We start from the raw sequence: 21473 nt of genomic DNA, 5'->3' as shown, positions 1-21473 counted from the left end.
GCGACTTTTGACTCAGTAAACTCTTAATTAATGCTTATTAGAGCTTTATAAGTTCTAATAAACAGCCAATATCCTAGTAATATGCAAGCTAATATGTGTGTATGTATATATATATATGAAGATGCAAAAGCCTCTAATTGCCATCTGAAATTTTCTTCTAGAATTATCATTTTTATCAAGCTTGTTTATTTAAATTCAGTAATTTCACTTAAATGGCAATGAAAATTACCTATTAATTGTCATTTAAGTGAAATTGCTGAACTTAAATATACAAGCTTTATAAAAATGATCATTCTGATGGCACTTAGAGGCTTTTGCATCTGAACTCTTCATATATAGGCTATATATATATATATATATATATATATATATATATGTAAATGTATACAGCTTATTTGAACTCCAAAATGGAAACATGAGTGAAACACAGTTTATATGCATTAGGGGGGAAAAAAGAAACATGAGTGCAGCAAAAGTAGTCCATGCAACTCAATTAGCAATTTTCTGAATCTTTTGAGGAACAGACATAACATTTAGTCAGTACTTTGTCATAATGTTGTTAAAGGAAAACACCAGTGGTCAGGGCTGGACTGGGACAAAAAATCGGCCCGGGCATTTTGGCCCAGACTGGCCCACTGATCATAAACACAACCCATCTTTGCACGCCCTTAATTATGTGCATACCAACTCCTATTCCTTAAAACCACTAATGCCATGTCATGAGTGAGTATAGGAACGAGTGAAAATTTGACATTTATTAATTAATACAGTTGAACTATACTCCACAGTGATGAATCCTAAAACAAGCTATAAGCTGCAATGGCATAGCAATGCCAGTGTTTCTCACAGGATTTTTGGTAAAACTGTGGTGGGTGGACCTGGTTCTTCTAGGGGGGGTCCGGGGGCATGCCCCCACGTGAGAAAATGTTGTGCATTTTAATGTTAAATTCATCAATCTGGTGCACTTTGAGAGTTCAAAATTCAAATCTCCAACCCATATTCAGTGTGCAAATTAAACGAAAAATTCAAACCTCTTTTAGTTACAGTGTCTATTTACATTACACCTACTACATAATAATAGTTATAATATTAATCCAATGACAGTAATAGCCATATTTTGTAAAACAAATGCACTAAAAAATAAAGGAAACTTTCATAATTAGTTTTGTACCAATTTCTATACTTGAAAGAGATAAGCACATGATCTTTTATTTGACGCAAACTGCATCAAGCTTTTATTTTGGCGGAAAACATTGTTTACAAACGCCTCTCATTAAATTTCTAGTGAATTGCGGTAATCGTCTTTATATACTGTCTATGTAATCGTCAACTATGCAATGTGGAAATAATCTGTAACTGGGTTATGGGTTCCTACACTCGATCATGACATAGCTTAAGTGTTTTGAAAGTAGTTCTGCTTACCGCAGGCTCTACACTTTCTCATCTCTCTCCTGATCCTCCTCACTATCATCATCATCACAGGAGCTGATGAAGGGCAGAAAACATATATTTTGACACATTTTACAGTGTCTGCTTTAAGGGCCTGGTTCAATTTTTTCACGCTATTTCTCTGCACAATCCTTGCGTTTCTTTTCCATCTCGCAGACTACTTTGACAGATACAACTGAAACTGCTGCACGCGCGCTCACTAGTTTAAAGTTGTGATTGGGCCAGCCCAGTGTCAATCAAGAAAAGAACCAATGGGCCGCTGATCTACGTGTTTCATGGGCTGGTCTGTCAGAAAAAAAAAAATAACACTGACTTTTTTTGACCACTGACTGCATTACACCGGCACAAACCCAGCGCCGCCAATTAAGCAAAACAAAACAAAACGAATGGGCCGCCGATGTACAAATTTTATGGGCCGTTAAAAAAAAATTAAAAATAGAAAAATAATAAAAAATTATGTATGAGTATGAGATGTATCGGCCCAAAAAGCACGTCGGCCCACCGGGCAAATGCCCGGTATGCCCGATGGCCAGTCCAGCCCTGCCAGTGGTTCTCGTGAACGCGATGCTCCAGATTGAGTGTGTGGGATGGAAACACGAGTTTCAGAAGATCTCAACAACTCCTCAAATGCGCTCGGATCGGCAGATATTGAAAGTATGCAATAAAAGAGCAGGTCCCTATACTCGTACAGTATGAAGACAGGTTTCTCTTGTGTTTCTATTGTAGGAGTTTTAAGACGATGTCTCTGGAGCAATGAAAGCGTGACCGCTAATCGCTGGTGTTCTCCTGTGGGACGTGTGTGTGTGTGTGTGTGTTCTGGGGTGAGAGGGTGTGTGTCTGACGGCCCCGGCACTGAGATGTATTTTTCATAAAGCCCAGTCTCGACCCCCTATAGCTGCGTATACATTATTCAGAGCGGCCTGTGAGAGACGGGACACACACACACACACACACACACACGTGTACACACACACACACACACACACACACACACACACACACACACACACACACACACACACACACACACACACACACACACACACACACACACCCACCCTGCCTAAATCACACCATAATCACTGCCGTTTCATCCATCACATCTCCCTGATGAAAATGACACACCAGCATTTCATCAGAAGTCAGTGTTTTCATGTGAAATGTTGTTTGAGGCACTGGAGATGATTGACGCTCCACTTTCAGAGGTTGTTGATGGTGTTTTTATGCACAGTAGACGCGACCTCTGACCTCAGGACACAAATTAATGACACGAGCCCAGATCAAAGAACACGAGTGTGTCTGAAACAGGAAGTCCTGGTGGCGAGAGACGCTCGTCTGAAGTGCAGTCGCTGCAACTCCTCATCATGAGCGAGGAGGCTGAATTATTCATTCAAATACTTCATACTTGACATTATAATACTGTTTATGGTTCTATGTGTGTATATTATACATATGTTTACATATGTATGTACATCTAATACGTGTGTGTATATATACAGTATATATATATAAATATTTTAGAATATAATTGTCTAATATAGTCTAATATGTATTTTTGTATTTCATATATATATTTAATACTATATTGATATTTTTTTATAATATATTATAATATTATATAATAAATATATAATGTTATAAAATATTGAACATTGAACATAAGATAGGCACAATAAAAGTTTAAATGTTTTTTTTTAAATACCTGGAACTACATTTATATATATATATATTTTTCTTCTTTATATATATATATATATTTAAATATATATAAAATATAATATTTAATATATATATTTGTATATTATATACAACTATGTTATAAAAAATATGTATTATTATTATTATTGGGACATTGAACAAAAGATAGGTGCATTAAAAGTTTAAAGTTTTTAAATACCTGCTTTTATAATATATTCAAAATTTTTATATTTTATATTAGGCTACATATAACTATGTTATCATTTTTTTTTAAATACATTTTTTTGTTAAACCTGGAACTAAACAAAAAGACCTGAATTTTAAGGTCACCAATTAAAGTGAATGATCACAAGTGATGAAACAATTGGAACTAATTAGAAAAGAACGCTCTCAGACTTCTGGGAGAAAACAAACAGTGTTTGATATGTCAGCCGAGCACGTGTCTCTCACTGAAGCTTGAAGAGGAAAGAGAGATGTTGGAGAATGAACGTCCCACTGCGTAATTACCTCTGCGTTTATAGCGAACTAATCACTGCGTAATCCCTGCGAACATAAAGAGAGAACGACAACACTGAACACTTCACTAACTACACTGTTAGAGGAAAACAAAAAGTGTGCAGTGGAGCAAAGACGAGTAAACGCACTGCAGCTTCACACACACACACACACACACACACACACACACACACACACACACACACACACACACACACACACACACACACACACACGAGCCCACTGATGCTCACCTCATCTCAGTCCGTATAACAGAGGTCAACCCATAAATCAGACAATATTGGCCTATTTTGAGACATTTCGCTGATGGATGTCTTCCTAAACTTACATACACATAATACAATTTTGTGATATTCTAGTTTAGCTTGCTATAAAGTTTACATTGGCCACATTATATCAGCAGTCATCCTCCTGTATTCTAGCATTGAAACCCGTCGTATAAGAAGCAGCTGTTTTAGAGCACACGCGTTTAAACCCGTGAACTCATATTCTTTGTAAACAAACTGAATCAAACACACTCTTAATGCAAGACAACCTCAAGAAACTTTCTGTCTGAAACTGGTGCCACTGCGCCACCTACTGGTCAAACTGGCATTCGCTTCATTACAGCCCATGTTTCTGTGGGAGTTCTGGATAAATATGAAGTATTATATTGTAAGATTAATGTATTTTAGACTATACTGTAAACAGACAGATGTATGGATGGATAAATAGACCGACAGACAGACAGACAGACAGACAGACAGACAGACAGACAGACAGACAGACAGTGTATGGATAGATAGATAGATAGATAGATAGATAGATAGATAGACAGACAGACAGACAGACAGACAGACAGTGGATGGATGGATGGATGGATGGATAGACAGACAGACAGACAGACAGACAGACAGACAGTGTATGGATAGCTAGATAGCTAGATAGACAGACAGACAGACAGACAGACAGCCAGTGTATGGCTAGATAGATAGATAGATAGATAGATAGATATATAGATAGATAGATAGATAGATAGATAGATAGATAGGTAGACAGACAGACAGACAGACAGACAGACAGTGTATGGCTAGATAGATAGATAGACAGACAGACAGACAGTGTATGGATAGATAGATAGACAGACAGACAGACAGACAGACAGACAGACAGTGGATGGATGGATGGATGGATGGATGGATGGATAGATAGACAGACAGACAGACAGACAGACAGACAGACAGACAGTGTATGGATAGATAGATAGACAGACAGACAGACAGACAGACAGACAGTGTATGGATAGATAGATAGACAGACAGACAGACAGACAGACAGACAGACAGTGGATGGATGGATGGATGGATGGATGGATACTAGATAGACAGACAGACAGACAGACAGACAGTGTATGGATAGATAGATAGACAGACAGACAGACAGACAGACAGACAGTGGATGGATAGATAGATAGACAGACAGACAGCCAGACAGCCAGTGTATGGCTAGATAGATAGATAGATAGATAGATAGACAGACAGACAGACAGACAGACAGTGTATGGATAGATAGATAGATAGATAGATAGATAGACAGACAGACAGACAGTGTATGGCTAGATAGATAGATAGATAGACAGACAGACAGACAGACAGACAGACAGTGTATGGATAGATAGATAGATAGATAGATAGACAGACAGACAGACAGACAGTGTATGGATAGATAGATAGATAGATAGATAGATAGATAGATAGATAGATAGATAGACAGACAGTGTATGTATGTATGGATAGATAGATAGATAGATAGACAGACAGATAGATAGATAGATAGATAGATAGATAGATAGATAGATAGATAGATCATTCTCGTGAGAGAGATTGTTCTCACTAGCTTCCAGCATATAAACCTGTCACTGCATCAGATTAATGGCATGAAATACATGAAATGATCCGTGGCTCTATTGAGACAAAGGAGTGAATAGTTAAATTCAAATCTAAAGATGTAAAAAGAGTAAATTCTCTGCAATAAAGGGTCAGATTACACACAACTGCATTATAACCCTCTTAAAAACCCCTGATAAACCTCTCGGCGAAGCTTTAATGTTCTTATCTGATGTGAAGTAAATGTTTTTAATTGTCCAGGTCAAGCTGTGGGGTTTTTATTAAGTCAGACTGAAACTGTCAAAAATCCCTTGTTTGCTTGATGAAGTCCAGGACACAATAGCAAACGTCACACTCTAATAGTCCGATCGCATGTGGGCGATGAGAGAAAATAAAGTCTACAGTTTCTATTTTATTCGGACTTATAGTTCCTCATAATAGAAAGCATAATCTCCATTCTTTCACGATACGGTCTGGTCCATTGCCACGTTGTCAATTCAATTTATCATGTTTGCTTTGTTTGCAGGTTCTTTAGACATCTTGCCTCATTCTTCTGCCAGTTAATTCATGCTGTTCTTTAAACTAAAACTACACCCTCGTGTTTACACTCTCATGTTTGCTTCTACTATTAACCTCGGAGGTTTTGTATTGTTTTGTGAACATATTGCTCAAGTGGTGTCACATGTCAGTGGTGACATGGGAATATGTTTTCGAGCCCATTAGGATGCTGGGAATATAAAGAGAAAAGTGCCCACAACATCTCAGACGCCTCGACTCATATGGGCAGGTGAGGATCAGACAGAATAATGCAGATTTCTTTGCTAAAAAGAACTACAAAATTATCATTTTAAAATTGGAATCTGTGTTTCTTTCTAACACTTTTACTTCGATTTTAGTATATTTACAAAAATATAATTTTTTATTATTTAATTATAATATTCCCGCAGTCTGCTGGACGGAGGGACGCAGTAAAATGTTTGCAGTGACAGTTTGTATCTTGGGATTGCTCCACATGAGCAGCTCCTGCAGCTGGGTGAGTTTACAATTAATAAATTACCATTTTGCTCATGATAATTGTAAGTTATTTGCTGTAAGTTACATCACCAGTAAAAAAATAAATAAAATGTTACTCATTTGATTGAATTTATGTTTCCAATTATCTTAAAATGTTTCAGTCTAAAGGCTTCTGCTTGAAATGAGTTCTGTAGACAAATATAAATTGCACACACATTGAAATTTCTTCACAAAACTACTTAGAAATGGATGATTTGGGGCAGATAGTGAATGGAAAACTATAGAAGCTTGTTTCCGCCACAGAATAAAACATTTTAAAAGATAATTGCACATTTTTATCTTATAATTGCAAAATAATTGAAAAAAAGTATTTTTTTCCTCAGAATTTCGTGATATAAAGTCGCAATTGCGTGTTATAAAGTCAGAATTGCGAGAAATAAACTCGCAAATCAGATTTTTTTCTCTCGCAATTTTAACTTTATGTCTCGCAATTTTGACTTTATATCATGCGATTCTGACTTTATAACGCAAGAAAAAAAGTCAGAATTGTGAGATAAAAAGTCGCAATTACCTTTTTGTATTTTTCATTCTGTGGCAGAAACAAGCTTCCATAAAAAACAGCTAGATTGGTATAGTAGGCCTATATATGAATAAAACATCTGAGCATCATGGTCAATATTTATTAATGAATTAACAGTTATTATGTCATGTGATTAAATGATCTAACAAAAATATCCATCTAATGCATGTCTCTTTTCTGTGGTGGGCTTCCAGCCAGGTAAGCATTTATCACCATAATGCCTACTATAACTCTCTTTAATATGCATCATCTGGAAAAACTTCTGATGTTTTACTGCGTCTTCACAGGCGTGTGTACAGACCTGACTTCTGTCCAGCAGGAGATCGTGGACGTACACAACGCCTTCAGGAGAGCTGTGGACCCGCCGGCCAGCAACATGCTCAAAATGGTCAATCACACGCTTGTAATTCACATCCGCGTTTTAAGCGTTTTAAGCGTGCATCTCAGTGTCTCATGCTGAATGAAGATCCTCTGTGTGGTTTTCAGAGTTGGAGTGACGCAGTGGCTCAGTCGGCTCAAGACTGGATCGATCAGTGTAACATGACACACGGGCCGCCAAGCAGCCGCTTGATTGACGGTATGCTATATCACAATTCATTCTTTTATAGGTACAACATATTGTTTTATAAAGAATTGTAAAACACCCAAATTGCAAGTCAAACGCGAACCCTGAAGTATTGCATTCTCATTACATTATTTATTATTGTGTTTTATTAGTCACAAATTTAGGGAGAGGAAAATATTCCAAAACTTTCTGAAAATACGGTATGAGAATTAACTGCACAATTACTAGAAATGTTTACCTTGGATATTATACAATTTGCATGCATACATTTACATTTACATTTATTCATTTAGCATACAAAATTTGTGGGAAAAAAAACAAGTTTTTTTCAAGATGTTTCCAACTCTAACTTTGAACCAATTCTCTAGAATGGCCCATATAGCCTTTTTGAACAGGATTTGTCTCCAGGTATGACTGTGTACTCAAAATGTGCTTTTGACTTTCATTTATATTTGGATTATATATATTTATATACATATCTTTTGTCCTCGCATTCTTTCTTGTGGTTCCCTCTCAGTGACATACCTGACTGAAAGGCTCATTATGCGGGTCATTATGCGGGTCATTGTCTTCTCAGGTGTGAATCACAGCATTATTCATGATCATTCACGCCCCCACGCATATTGCCTTTCTAAACAAAAAGTGTCTTACAAAATTTCAATCAATGTATTGTTTTATATGAATGAGTTGACGGGGTGATTTTCACATCACTTTGTAGCAAAAACTCTAGGCGACAACATCCATTAGTCAAAAGTCTTGTGGACACATACTTAGTATGTGTTTTGTGGCCTTATTTCTGAAACGTACATTTTTGTGTTTTCAATAACCATGCATAAACATTATTCTCTCAAAAATACAAACATGCACATACATGTTGCTCACATATTATGGTAGCCCTGTTTGTACTGAATAGAGTGTAATTACACCTTTGCCATTTATATGTTTATAAGCAACTGAAAAAAGCAGAAATGTCAGGGCATGTCAGAACATCTCAAGGACCTCAAAAACACCCTTGACCCCAGAGGGTTAAAGGGATAGTTCACCCTAAAATCATAATTTACTCACCCTGGTGTTGTTCTAATGCCTTCTCTCTTTTTCGGTCCTGCTCGCGCTCGTCCATATAATGGCAGTAAATAGAGACCAGCATCAAGCTTTTTAAAACAGATGCAAAAGTCTCACAGAAGTGTTCTGGGGTTTATGAGGGGGTTTGGTGAACAATAACACGAAATGTATTAATCAGCCGTTGGTCTTCTGTGCTGGACTCATGAGACTAATAAATAATAAGAAGAATAAAAATGCAACATGAAATACAATTAATGTACCTTCTTCTCTGAGGTCAATATATCCATTGTGTTCCTCGCAACAAGAAGTTGTCATGTTCACATCTGTCATCAGACAAACGGATATTCAACTCGGTGAAGAAAACACATTTTGGGGGATTTCTAGGCGTTGTATTACATGTTGTGGTTTTATTAGTCTTTAGGGTGAACTATCCCTTTAAGTTCACTTTTAGAGGAAATGGTTCTATATAGAACCTTAAAGGGATACTTCACTTCTGGAAAGATGAATGTGTATTTAAAATAGGTCATTTATGTAGAAGAAATGTGAAATTATTTTTGAATTTGGAGCTTTCTAGACTGAGAAAAGCCAGAAAATGTATTTTTGGCTTATGTGGATGAAAGACAACAACTCCCAGAATGCACTTGCTTCGCTGCTCTACGAGGCCACTCCCAAGCCACGCCTACCGGTAAGAGAGCGCAGTTGAAAACAACAAGGCTAGGCTACTAGTGAGTCTCTGTGACAAGTTTGCCTGGGATTTCGAGATCGTCCAAAATGTCCGTGATTCGGCTTTTGCGTTCTACAGTCCAGTCGCCATTCATCATGTTTACTGTGGCGAGCAGGACGAGGCTGAGGGGTGCGGGAGAACGGCGCGAGGCCGGTGGCGTGATTACTGAGACGCACCGATCTCGTATCTCTCACGGAGGAGCGGGAATTTTCTTAGCAATGTTAAAACGCACATCAACCGATCACTTGTTTAGCGTTCATGTAAACACTACATTCAGATTCACCAATCGAAATGAATTAATTTAGATTGAAACAAAAGGTGTGCATGTAAACAATGAATGGCGACTGCAGAAAGAAAAAGCCGAATCCCGGACATTTTGGACGATCTCGACGGCCGGACATATCCGGGAAAAAGAGGATGGTAACCCCTACTACTCAGCTTTCTCCTACTACTCAGCTTTCTCCACAGAACAAGAGCCTGTTAGCTTAGCTTCCAAAAAAAGACGTCTGACACTATGTACATTCTGTGAGTGAGATCCCACCTCCTATGGGCGGGCTGAGAACATGCGGGACAGCTCCTACTACTGGCTGTAGTCTTTAGCCTCTGGCCAAAAAATCCTCCGATGACGCAAAATGACGATTTTTGCGTCATCGGAGGACTTTTTCCAGACAAAAAATACATAAATCTCTCGTCTCAGGGGGATATGAGGATGGAAAGCACGGTAATTCGAAAATACTACAGGTTTTCTACTAATACAAAGCTTAATGCTAAATCCTGAAGTATCCCTTTAAAGGGTTCCGTCAGGCGCTTCATATAAAGAGGCTTTAGGGTTCCTATCATGGGATAATTTTATGGATTTAGGCATCCACACGAAGCCAGAGCTTTCCCTATCCGATTTTTTTTTCCCCTGTTCAAAAAAAAAATTCCGTAAACACGGCGTCGTCTCAAGAAATATCTGCGTACACACGAAACCACTGAAACCGACTCAAAACGATGTAGTATACATGCCAGACCAGTATGTGGCGCTGTAATTCTGCCTCAGACATACACTAAATACGGAGAAGAAGACTTGGAGCTCGCGCATAAACCTTGCGCGCTGTATACAACAATAATATTAGGCACAGTAGCTTCTTTTTTTCTTTTTTAATCAAGAACTTTGTTGAACAATATGAAAAACCATAAATGTAGTTGCTGTGACTTAACGGTGTCTGACTAGTTGACACTTGGTGTGATGACATCATCGTTTCGCAAAATATACGGATTGGCCGTACACACGAAAACGCAAGGGCGGCGTTTTCAGATTTATCCACCTTGGGACCCGGTTTAAAAAAATAGCGGTTTCAGTCTACGAAAACGCCGGATCCGTGTGGACGAAACACCAATACGATAAAAAATGTATACGTATACAGCGAAACGCGTCTCCGTGTGGACAGGGCCTTAGTTTTAATTCATTCATTTTGTTTAATTTCATTTTTCATTTTTATTAAAGTAGCCTAAATGAATTTAACAGCTCGTATGACGCACTTTATCACTAGAAAAAATTATGCAATCATATAAGACATTTCACCAGATAAAGAACCTTAAAGGGTTAATTAAAATTGAGTCAAGAACCGTAGAGTTTTATATAGAACCCTAGTGAACCTTTTGTCTATGCTATATAAGTACTGAAATTAAAAGTATAAACATTATTACATTGATAATAAATCTTCAAACTATTTAAAGTGTCTTTTAATCAACTGTTGTTTAGGTGATTTTCATCAAATCAAACATGGACGTTTCACTAATGCTTCACAAACACAAAGTCAAATTACTTTTTATTGTTTTATCACTTCAAACTGTACAAACTTATTTTTGTGCACCATTTTACCTGAAAAGCAGTGCTTGAAGTGGGGGAAAAAAGGTGCCGGTACTCTCTTGCATTGGCAAGTAATCATGACATTTGAGATTTCTACAGTGAAAAACAAAACTTGGAGATATTGCTGGTACAACAACAATTTATTGATATTTATTAACAACATAAATGTATTTAAACAAGTCGTGTATGTGTGTGTGTGCGTGCGTGCGTGTGTGTGTGTGTGTGTGTATAAAAACGGAACTGCAAGTCCAAAAATACATTTATGGTGAGATTACTACATTTTATTTAATTAAATGCATTTATAGTGAGATTATTATATTTTCATGTCATATTCTGTGTTAATTTTGAAGTCGAACCATGCGCTGTCACTTTAATTAAGCGCGTGCAGCACAGCAGAAATAGACTCGGTGTGGAAACGATCGTTGCACTGCTGTATACGCACCGCTCCTGGAACGCATTGCCGGACCGCATCCGCATGCAGTGTGAAAGCTCTAACCTGTTAATATGGGTGCGGGGAAAAAATACGCACTGCAAACGGAGTATAGCCTATGTGAAACGGGCGTGACACTGACGCCCGTTTCACACATACTCCGTGTGCAGTGCGTGTGCGGTGCGTGTTGCAGTGCGTATGCAGTGCAGGAGCAGCACATGCAATAGTGCTTTCACATATGCTGATCCGCTGCTAGGCTATAAAAACAAATACATACTCACTATTTGTATTTCAAATCCAGAAGTTATCAGCAACTTCTATTTAAAAAAAAAGTTTTGTCAGCATTGCAATTCTCTTTGTACACATATACACTCTTTAATAAACGTATTCACTTTATTATTAAATGCATTACTTCTATATAATTATATATTAAGTTGCTCAAGCAAGTGGTAAAATATTTTACCATGTACAAATATTAAAATCGCATAGCCTACATTTTAAATTAAAACTTAAAATTGACAAAAACAGCAGACTCATACCCTTTCTTTTGCATAATTTAAATCTTTATACAATAAACATTGCATGTCACAAAGAACTTGTTTTTCCACCTCCACGAATGAGACGAGTGTTGTTCATTATGCCTTGTTGAAGTAAATTGTATTTTCCCTTGATTTACCCCGGTCTTAACGTCTCAGCATTGCGATTATATTTGTACACATATACACTCTTTAATAGACGTATGCACGTTTAAACACAATTTAAACAACGTCAGCATATTATTCAATGCATTACTTCTACTTAAGTTGCTCAAGCAAGTGGTCAAATATTTAACCATGTACTTATATTAAATCGCAAACATTTTAAATTAAAACTTAAAATTGACAAAAACAGCCGATTCTCATGCCTTTTCTTTTTCATTTCAATTTTAATACAATAAATCTCGCATGTCACAACTTGTTTTTCCACCTCCACGAATGTGACAAGTGTTGTTCATTATGTCGCCTTGTTGAGGTAAATAGTAGCTTTCCTTGCTTTACCAAAAACGTAGTATTTATTTAAATACATTTATGGAGAGATTTACTACATTTTATTTAATTAATCGCATTTATGGTGAAATTACAACATTTTCAGGTCAATCTGTGTTCATTTTGACCACGAAACATGCGCTGTCACTTTAATTCAGCGTTTGCAACACAGCAAAAATAGACTCGGTGCGGAAACGATGTCTGCACTGCTGTATACGCACCGCAACTGGAACGGATCGACGGACTGCAACCGCGTGCAGTGTGAAAGCTCTAACCTGTTAACATGGGTACGGAAAAAAATACGCACCGCATACGCACTGCAAACGGAGTATGTGTGAAACGGGCGTGACACTGACGCTTTTTCTGTCAGTGGTAGAGTACCGGCTACATGCGAGAAGTAGCGGTACGCAAGAAAAAGTGCAGGTACGCTTTGGAGTAAAATGCAGAAGTGCCGGTACTGCGTACCGGTGAGTATCGCCCCACTTCGAGCACTGCTGAAAAGTATCTATTCTTTTAAATAAAAGCCACTTCCTTTAATATTTTTTTATTTGTATCATTGCAGTGAATTTTTATTTTATTTGGCTTAACTGTCCAAATAAGTTTTGAGGCCACGGTATATGCAACCAAAGCAGTGTAGACCTGAGAAAACAGAAGATTTCTTTCATCCAACCCACATGCCTATAGACCTAATATTTATACAGGAGGATTGTGCAAGTGTGTGTGTGTCTGTGTTGACATGCTGACTAACACATGCAGATGAAGAGTGCAGGAAGAAATGACAGTGTGTTTCACAGTCACATGCAGTGCATGAACTACATCTCAAAGGCTTCAGAACTGGACATTGAACAAACAAATACAGCACCAATATATATTGCTGTACACATTAAAATGTCTTTTAAAATCATTACAATTTCTTCCCTGTCTCATCCAACCTACAGTCCACCAGACGCAACGCTCTAGACTCTTTCACTGAATGTTTTCTCTCTGATGGACAGGATATGAAATGGGTGAAAATCTCTTCAAGGCGCCTGGAATTTATTCATGGACTGAAGTGGTAAATGCCTGGCATAGCGAAGTCAACAATTATCAATATCCCAGCGGATCTGTCAACGGTCTGTCGATTGGACATTACACACAGGTGATTATTCGGTAGAATGACAAATGCATTCATTTCCTGCATTCTTGTATTTTTGCAAGTAAAGTTTTTACAAGTAAAGTACACTACACGTGCACATTCAATAATATGAAGTGCACGTCTTTTTCACAAGGGCCGAACAGAACCGCGATGTATTTGTTTGTAATATAATTATTTGTGTGCCACGTGTGATGTAAGCTGCAGTTAACGCTTGTTCTTGTAGGTGGTGTGGTACAGCTCGTATGAGGTTGGTTGTGCCATGACTCAGTGTGGAAGCGACTACTTCTACGGATGCCATTACTATCGCGCGTACGTTTATTTCACTCTAAGATGTTTAAAAGAGGACCCATTATGCCTTCTTATGAAGCCTTGCTGTTGTTTTTGGGGTCTAGAACAGGTTTTCCTGCTTGAATGTTGATTATTTTCCTCATATTCTCCATTGTTGCGGCTCCTCTCTTCCCAGTCTGTCAGTAACGCTCTGTTTAGTTCCTGTCTCTATGAAGCCCCGCCTTCTGAAAAGCACACTGTGCTCTGATTGGTCGGCTGGATCAGTGTGTTGTTATTGGTCGAGCGCTTCGAGCCTGTTTGGGAAATGTCCTGACCCTTACCATAACCACCAGTTTCAATCATAGACCATAAAAAAAATATTAACGTAGTGTGCATGACGTCACCCGTAGTGTTTCTGAAGAGCATTTTTGAAGCCCAAAGTGGGCGGAGCCGGCGGATAAACGTAAATGGGCAGAGGCGGATTAGCTGAGGTGACGTGACGCTCATAGACAAACGGCTAGGAGTGACATCAGCGGCAATCCACCTGTCACTCAAGTGGCCACGCCCTTAATTTTGCAGAACTTTAAGGCTTAATATAATTTAAACGGATGGGTTATAAAAAAATCCACCCCCCTCACAGTCGTCATGAAGGGCTAAATTAGCTATATAGACCAAAACCACTTTTTGCACCAGGCTGTAAACACATGTTTTTCTGCTGTAAAGTTGGGCATTTTAACATACGGGTCTATGGGATTGACTCTCTTCTGCAGCCGGTCTCTAGTGGCCAGTCGATGAACTGCAGTTTAAGTCACTTCCGTGTTGGATTGGATTGAAACCGGAAGTTTGCCGCTTCCCTTTCAAGGGAACTCGCGTTGCGTCGAAATTGACGCTATGGGAACGCATTGCGTGATTGCATCATGAAGCACTTGTAAAATCAGTCCAATGGCGTATAGGCGGGTGACGTCATGGCAGGAAGCTATAAAGCGCACCCAGACCAAACATTGTCAGCTCAACACACTGCTAACTAACTCAATCAGGCCCCGCCCCTTTATTCTGCATATTAATTATTTAAATGAGGAATATTGTGACGTGTTCGTTCCCGGAAGAAACTCAAGACTACAATGGAGGCATTTCAGGGAGTTCAGAAACACTGACTCTGATATAGAGAAGAACTCAGAGCTTTTTCATGCTCAAACAGCAACATTACACACTAAAGAAAGACGAACATGTACGAAAGCATAATTGGTCCTCTTTAATGTTTCATAGACTACAGTTCAAATTTCTCTGAGCGCAATCCTCTCCTCTATTTCAGAGGGAATTTCAGAGGAGTCTCTCCGTACTCGCTGGGCTCTCCGTGTGAATCCTGCCCGGATGACTGCCAGGACCATCTGTGCAGTAAGTAGACCTACATTTGGGGTTTTGAATGCAAAATGCGCCTGAATGATGACTTTCCAGGTCACAGATTGCATTGCAGAATGCTTTAACTTCGTCTGACTTATTGCTTCATTGACTTCCAATTCTCTCTTCTGCTTCTTCTAGCGAACCCTTGTCCGTACATCAACACGTACATGAACTGTGATGTCATGAAAGAACAGGCCTCCTGTGAAAACCCCGCCGTGAGCGAGGCCTGTCCAGCCAGTTGTCTATGTGAAGACAAAATCATCCCTATAGCGAGGAAATGACATTCTCTATGATAGTTATGATAGTACGATGATAGTTGTAGCATCTCTTTCCTATAATGTGAAACATATATATTCTAACTTCTTTCTATTTCTATTCTTTCTATGTGGAATACCTCAAATATGATGACAATTAAAAATCAAGGGTACTGTACTTTCATAACGTGCTGAAATAGGCCAGTCTGCATTGTTTTGCATTATTACCTCAACCATTTTTTTTTTTTTTTTCTTTCAGTAAAGCTTATACAATCACATATCAGTGAAGCCATTTGTGTTTTATAAGCCTTGTAAACCCAGATCCTGAATAACAGCACAACTTAAGACTGTGAAAACAGGATACGTGACTGCTGTCAGTCAAACTGTTCGCTCACTGTATGTACAGTGTATTCGTGCATTTACTGAAATGTGTGTGTAATGTTTTCTGCAACACTGGACCATTTTATATAATCACATTACTTTATTAAAATCATTCAAATGATTTTAGATCGAGTTATTAGTGTTCAAAGATCCATGTATGTGTGGATGCAGTCATTTCACTCAATTCACTATTATTAACATAATTGACCTTTCATACCTTTTTTATTAATTTATTATGTTTTACAGACTGCACTGTTTATAATAAAGACTATTACATACATACACACACACACACACACACACACACACACATATATATATATATATATATATATATATATATATATAGTCTTTATTATAAACAGTGCAGTCTGTAAAACATAATACATAATATTACATAATAAAACATAATATTTACTTTATGTGAGTGTATATATATATATATATATACACTCACATAAAGTAAATTGACACATCAAACCCCGACAGAATTGTTGCTATACTCCGTATTATACACATTTCTATGACTATTGAGAGACTATATAGGTAAGGGAATATTTTTTTTACCATTTAATCTACCCCAAATATAGAGCTTAGTTTTTATTAATATTTTTGCTGTATAATTATTATTAGAGTATTAATAATAATAATACATGCACAATGCACATTTTAATATGCATGAATTGATTCCAACAAATATGCATTCAACATCTCTATATAATATAGTCCATATGGTCTTAAAATGTAAAATACTGATTTGCTTCATCATAAAAAAGGCATGCATGAAAAGATTCCACCACATAATAATGATTAGCTACATGCTTATATTGTTTATTACAGTGCAAAAGTACATCATGTTTCCTGACATCAGAACATTTTTGTAATACTGTGAGTGTCCAGATGGTGACTCTGCTGCACGCTTTATGAACAACAACACACATTTCATATTTCCTGTTATTATTATGACACTCGTGTGTTCCTTTCACCTGATGACACTGGAGATATGAGCGCGTGCAACTTTCCGCTTAAAAACTACTTTACACGTGCATGAAAACACAAGGTGAGAAGTCGGGGTGGTTTAATAACAAATAAAAAGAGAAAACTAGTCTAGTCCATCCATTTACACATATAGTTTTCTGATATTACATTTCTGCAGGTTTGCAGGTGTTAGATGGCCTGTTATGAAACTTATCTCAGTTTCAGATGCATGGATATGATTTGGGAATAACAGTATTACTTTTATAGTGCATAAAAACATTTGTAACATCTCTCAAAAGTTCAAATTAGAGGCATCTCCACACTTCAAACAACTTTGCTTCAAGACTTATTATGACCATAACTATCGTTTTTCAAAACGTGTTTCTATCATATTTGGGATTTTATACAAAAATGCACTTTTGTTTTTGCTTTTCTCTCCATCTCTACCAAATTTGGCATGCATGTAGTCTGGAATGTCACTGTCAATACTAATAATTAGCAAATCCACCTGAGGCCAATGAATATGGCAGATGTGGCCTACTGTCAGACAGCCTTAAATAATAATAATAACAATTAAAAAAAAAATCCTTTATGAATTGTATGAATACTTTATATCCACTTGATGGCGACAGATTAATGGAAAATGAGTCACTCTTCCACTGTAAATAGATGTGTATGACCGTAATTAAGCTATTAATTATAGTTTATAAAGTTTTAAACATGGGAATTTTCCTTACACAAATGCATGACTGATGACTTCACTTCAGAAGGCCTTTATTAACCCCCTGGAGCCGTATGGATTACTTTTAGAATGGATAGATGCACTTTTATGGACTTCAAAACAGAAACAGCAATTCACTGCCATTATAAAGCTTGGAAGAGCCAGACTATTTTTTTATATAACTCCGATTGTATTCGTCTGAAAGAAGAATGTCATTAACATCTAGAATGGCTTCAGGGTGAGTAAATCATGGGCTAATTTTCATTTTTGGGTGAACTATCCCTTTAATTTGCATCTCTAGCATTTGTGTAGGAGTATGTGTGTGTGTGTGCTGGTACAAACACTTTAAAACATTTTCATTTTATGTCAAATAGATTTATCCATATCAACAGACCAGATTATAATATAATATATATTTATATATAAAAACTCTAAGGTGGGTTTGAGTAATTGTGTATTAACTTTTGACTCAAACCTTACAGTCACTCACTGAGATAAAGTGGAAAGGGAATTTTTTTTTTTTTTGCAGTGTGACAACTTGCCCCAGTCTCCCTGCATCATGTGTCCTGACATGTACTGTATGCACTTCCATGTAAAGCTTTATCTGATGCTGGATCTGCCGAGCGCGGTGTGTTTGGGAGCTGCGGTGTTACCGATGTGAAGTGAGTTCAGCAGATGGCAGTATCTGTCAGACCTCAACAATGACACTCGCAACATTGTAACACTGAAACATTCGAACGCTGTTTCTTGCGCGCGGTTACAATGTATCGAAGCCGACAGATGAAACAGAAACACGGACGAGAACTCAACCTGCGATGGCTCTTGCTTTCTCTCTAACGTCTCTTGAGGAGCTTCACTCGCTCGATACTCGAACCGACAGCTAATACTGTACGGTTGTGTGTGTTACACGGGGCTCATGGCGGAGTTTGTCGCTGAGAACTGCGGGGTCTCATCACCGAGTGGTGGCGGGAAACCAACCCAGCCTTGCGATGAGGAGGACGGCAGAGCTGCGAGCGAGGTGTCGGTCTCCAACGGGGACTGTGGACCGTGTGCACCCGAGAACCAGGGGCTCGACACGGCCAACGGCAAAACTGGAATACCACGGAAGACCAGTATTATAAAGGTAAACGATCAATGCATCTGCGTTTTACTCATTTGCACGCTCGTCTGGTGTCAAACCTCGCCCTGATACACACACAAACACACGCATCATCCACAGGTTTGGGGGTTTATGGATGCACAGAAATCACTGTGAACATATCATTGCTGTTTCCACACACACGATCATGTGTTCTTTTGAAGCGTTTCGTGATTGATTTCATGATGGACATCAGTCAGATGAAGTCACGTGCGCTCCTTTACATATATTCCTAGCATCTGCGTGTTTTAAATGACTAGTTAAGCGATCCAATAGCGGCTTAATCTTCGCAGGGATCCGTGGTTCATATGTTAACTATTCACTTCTGATTACTATGCAATCTAGTTGTCGCTATACAATCCAGTTCTAGTTGTAACTGCTCATTATTTCTCAGTTACTGGCAACATAACTACTGGTATCTAGTGGTTTATGAGGGATTACTACTATCTATGCCATCATTTCTTATCTCACTGCTAGCTAAAATGTCATCGTTACTAGTAAAAGTGGAATATGCACCAATGCAACAATCAGAAAAAAAGCTATTTCTGAACCACAGATCCTCACAGAATTCAATGGCAAACATTAGCAATTGGTCACCAATATCTTAGGATGTACTAGTGACAACATAACTAGTAACTAGATGCTAGTAATGAATGTCGACATTTTCTGCCAATGTTTAATGCCAGTGCCGTTCCAGACTTGTTGAGTTCAGATAATGATGGTAATATTGAACACAAGCCCATAATGTTCAAGGACAACATGAGCCTTTTTGCTTTTTAAACATACATTTAGTGTGTTGATTATGCGTAAAAATCCCATTTAGGGCTTCAAGTCTTTAATAATGTTTTTTTTTTTTCAGCTTGTTTTTGCAGTTGCACTTCTTCCTCAAGGCAACTACTGCTTTAAATGCGTTAAAATGACTGCAGTGCATTTAAAGGCTGGGATGAATTCATTTCAGGGACTCTCCCAGTGAGTTTGTAGAACAGTTATTGGGAAATTTTTGACCGTTTTACTGTAGAAAGCTGTGACAGGAAATATTGCTCTACTTCCCCATGCTGACTGTTGTGGCTCACAAAGCCATTTTGTCAGATCCATCTAAAGATAAAGATTTGAACCGGTACCCAAACAGACGGACACATGACATTTACATGTAGGCCATAAAGTCAGAAGCAGTCAGTCACTGTTTAAAACAGCCTCTTATTTATCTCTGATTTAGTTTTGGTGGCTCAGTAACATTGCGTATTCGTGCCATCTGAGGTCAAAGTTCGGCGCTGAAGGCAAGAATGTGACAAATGTCGCACAGCTTGTTTAGGGGAGAGTTCAGACGGGGAAGAGGAAATGCTTTCTCTCTGCTAAATTTGTTTCACTTTGCATTGCTTTTAGTGTCTGTACCAACTACAGTGTTTCCTGTGGAAAGATTTCTCATTTGTTTCTCAGCTCCATGTGGTTAGAGCGATCATGAGCTTCTCAGGTGAACCACAGAGACGCGATCGTCTTTCTGTGAGCATCAGCAGACCGGCGTTTCCTACATTGTTTGTGCAACAGGAGACCTATTTTGGGTGTAACAACAAGTTACTTAACAATGACAGTCCTAAAATATCTGATTGTGTTTTTTTTCTCTCTGATAATAGTTGATTTAAATCTCCAGGTTTGCTGTGCTTGGTTGTAGAGATGCACAAACTGTAAAAATTAAATACAATATTATATTAATATTACAGTACAGTTGCAAAATGATAAATGACTATACTAATACACCTTAATAAATAACCTTAAATAACCTCAAGCAACAAATCCTTTCAGCTTATATTTGGGTTGAAGCTTTTAAAGCTTCTCTTTTGTTGACAACAACGGTCAACACACTTTTTATTTTGATGAATTGTGCAGAACTACATTTATTATTACAGCAAAACTTTGAAACTCTTCATATTCTACTATTTTGAACTTTAAAAAACGGTCTGATTTTATCTAATTTTTATCCAACTATTTCTTTTAAAAGATAATGCAGTGACGATTCTCTCGACTCGTTTTGAGGAAGGCCAATAACATGCGGTTTAGTCAGTCGTTTGAGTTGATTCAGTGAGTCGGAGAGTTGTTTGAGTGATTCAGGCCATGATTCGGACCTGTGTTTAATTTAGACTGATAATAACCACTGATTCAGTTATAAAGAACCGCAGAGGCACTTCTGTGCATGAAACCCTGCAGCAAACTCTCACAGCGTTGCAGTTTTGGCTCAAAAACCATCTGTGTTAGCCTGAAGATATTCAGCTGAGAGTAGATGCTTTTAACCCGTACAGTTTATATACAGCAGTGGTGTTTTAAAATGAAGCAAAGTCCTTACAGTGTGTATATATATAATATATATGTATATAAAAAGTGTGTAACTTTATGTCCCTTGTCACATTTTCCTGGTTAAAT

At 37.9% G+C, this 21473-nt stretch overlaps 2 protein-coding genes across 2 annotated transcripts in view; both read left to right on the top strand.

Annotated features, from left to right (window-relative positions):
* Nucleotides 1–6200: 6200 nt before the first annotated feature.
* Nucleotides 6201–16307, top strand: LOC309484003 (cysteine-rich venom protein ophanin). Its single transcript, XM_082150145.1, has 8 exons — nucleotides 6201–6315; nucleotides 6476–6565; nucleotides 7410–7510; nucleotides 7609–7699; nucleotides 13779–13921; nucleotides 14142–14227; nucleotides 15498–15580; nucleotides 15725–16307. The coding sequence occupies exons 2-8, from the start codon at nucleotides 6502–6504 to the stop codon at nucleotides 15865–15867; spliced, it is 711 nt and encodes a 236-aa protein (XP_082006271.1). The 5' UTR covers nucleotides 6201–6315; nucleotides 6476–6501; the 3' UTR covers nucleotides 15868–16307.
* A 2233-nt stretch (nucleotides 16308–18540) lies between these two features.
* Nucleotides 18541–21473, top strand: part of plcl2 (phospholipase C like 2) — a 58645-nt gene continuing 55712 nt past the window's right edge. Inside the window, exon 1 of the mRNA XM_082150062.1 lies at nucleotides 18541–19043. Within this exon, the coding sequence (XP_082006188.1) occupies nucleotides 18837–19043 (207 nt within the window). The 5' untranslated portion in view covers nucleotides 18541–18836. The remainder of the gene's footprint in view (nucleotides 19044–21473) is intronic.

This window comes from Leuciscus leuciscus, assembly GCF_965113295.1.
Source record: "Leuciscus leuciscus genome assembly, chromosome: 20".
Classification (NCBI taxonomy): domain Eukaryota; kingdom Metazoa; phylum Chordata; class Actinopteri; order Cypriniformes; family Leuciscidae; genus Leuciscus; species Leuciscus leuciscus.
The sequence above is the reverse complement of the archived record's forward strand: the minus strand, read 5'-3'. Positions and strand labels throughout refer to the sequence as shown.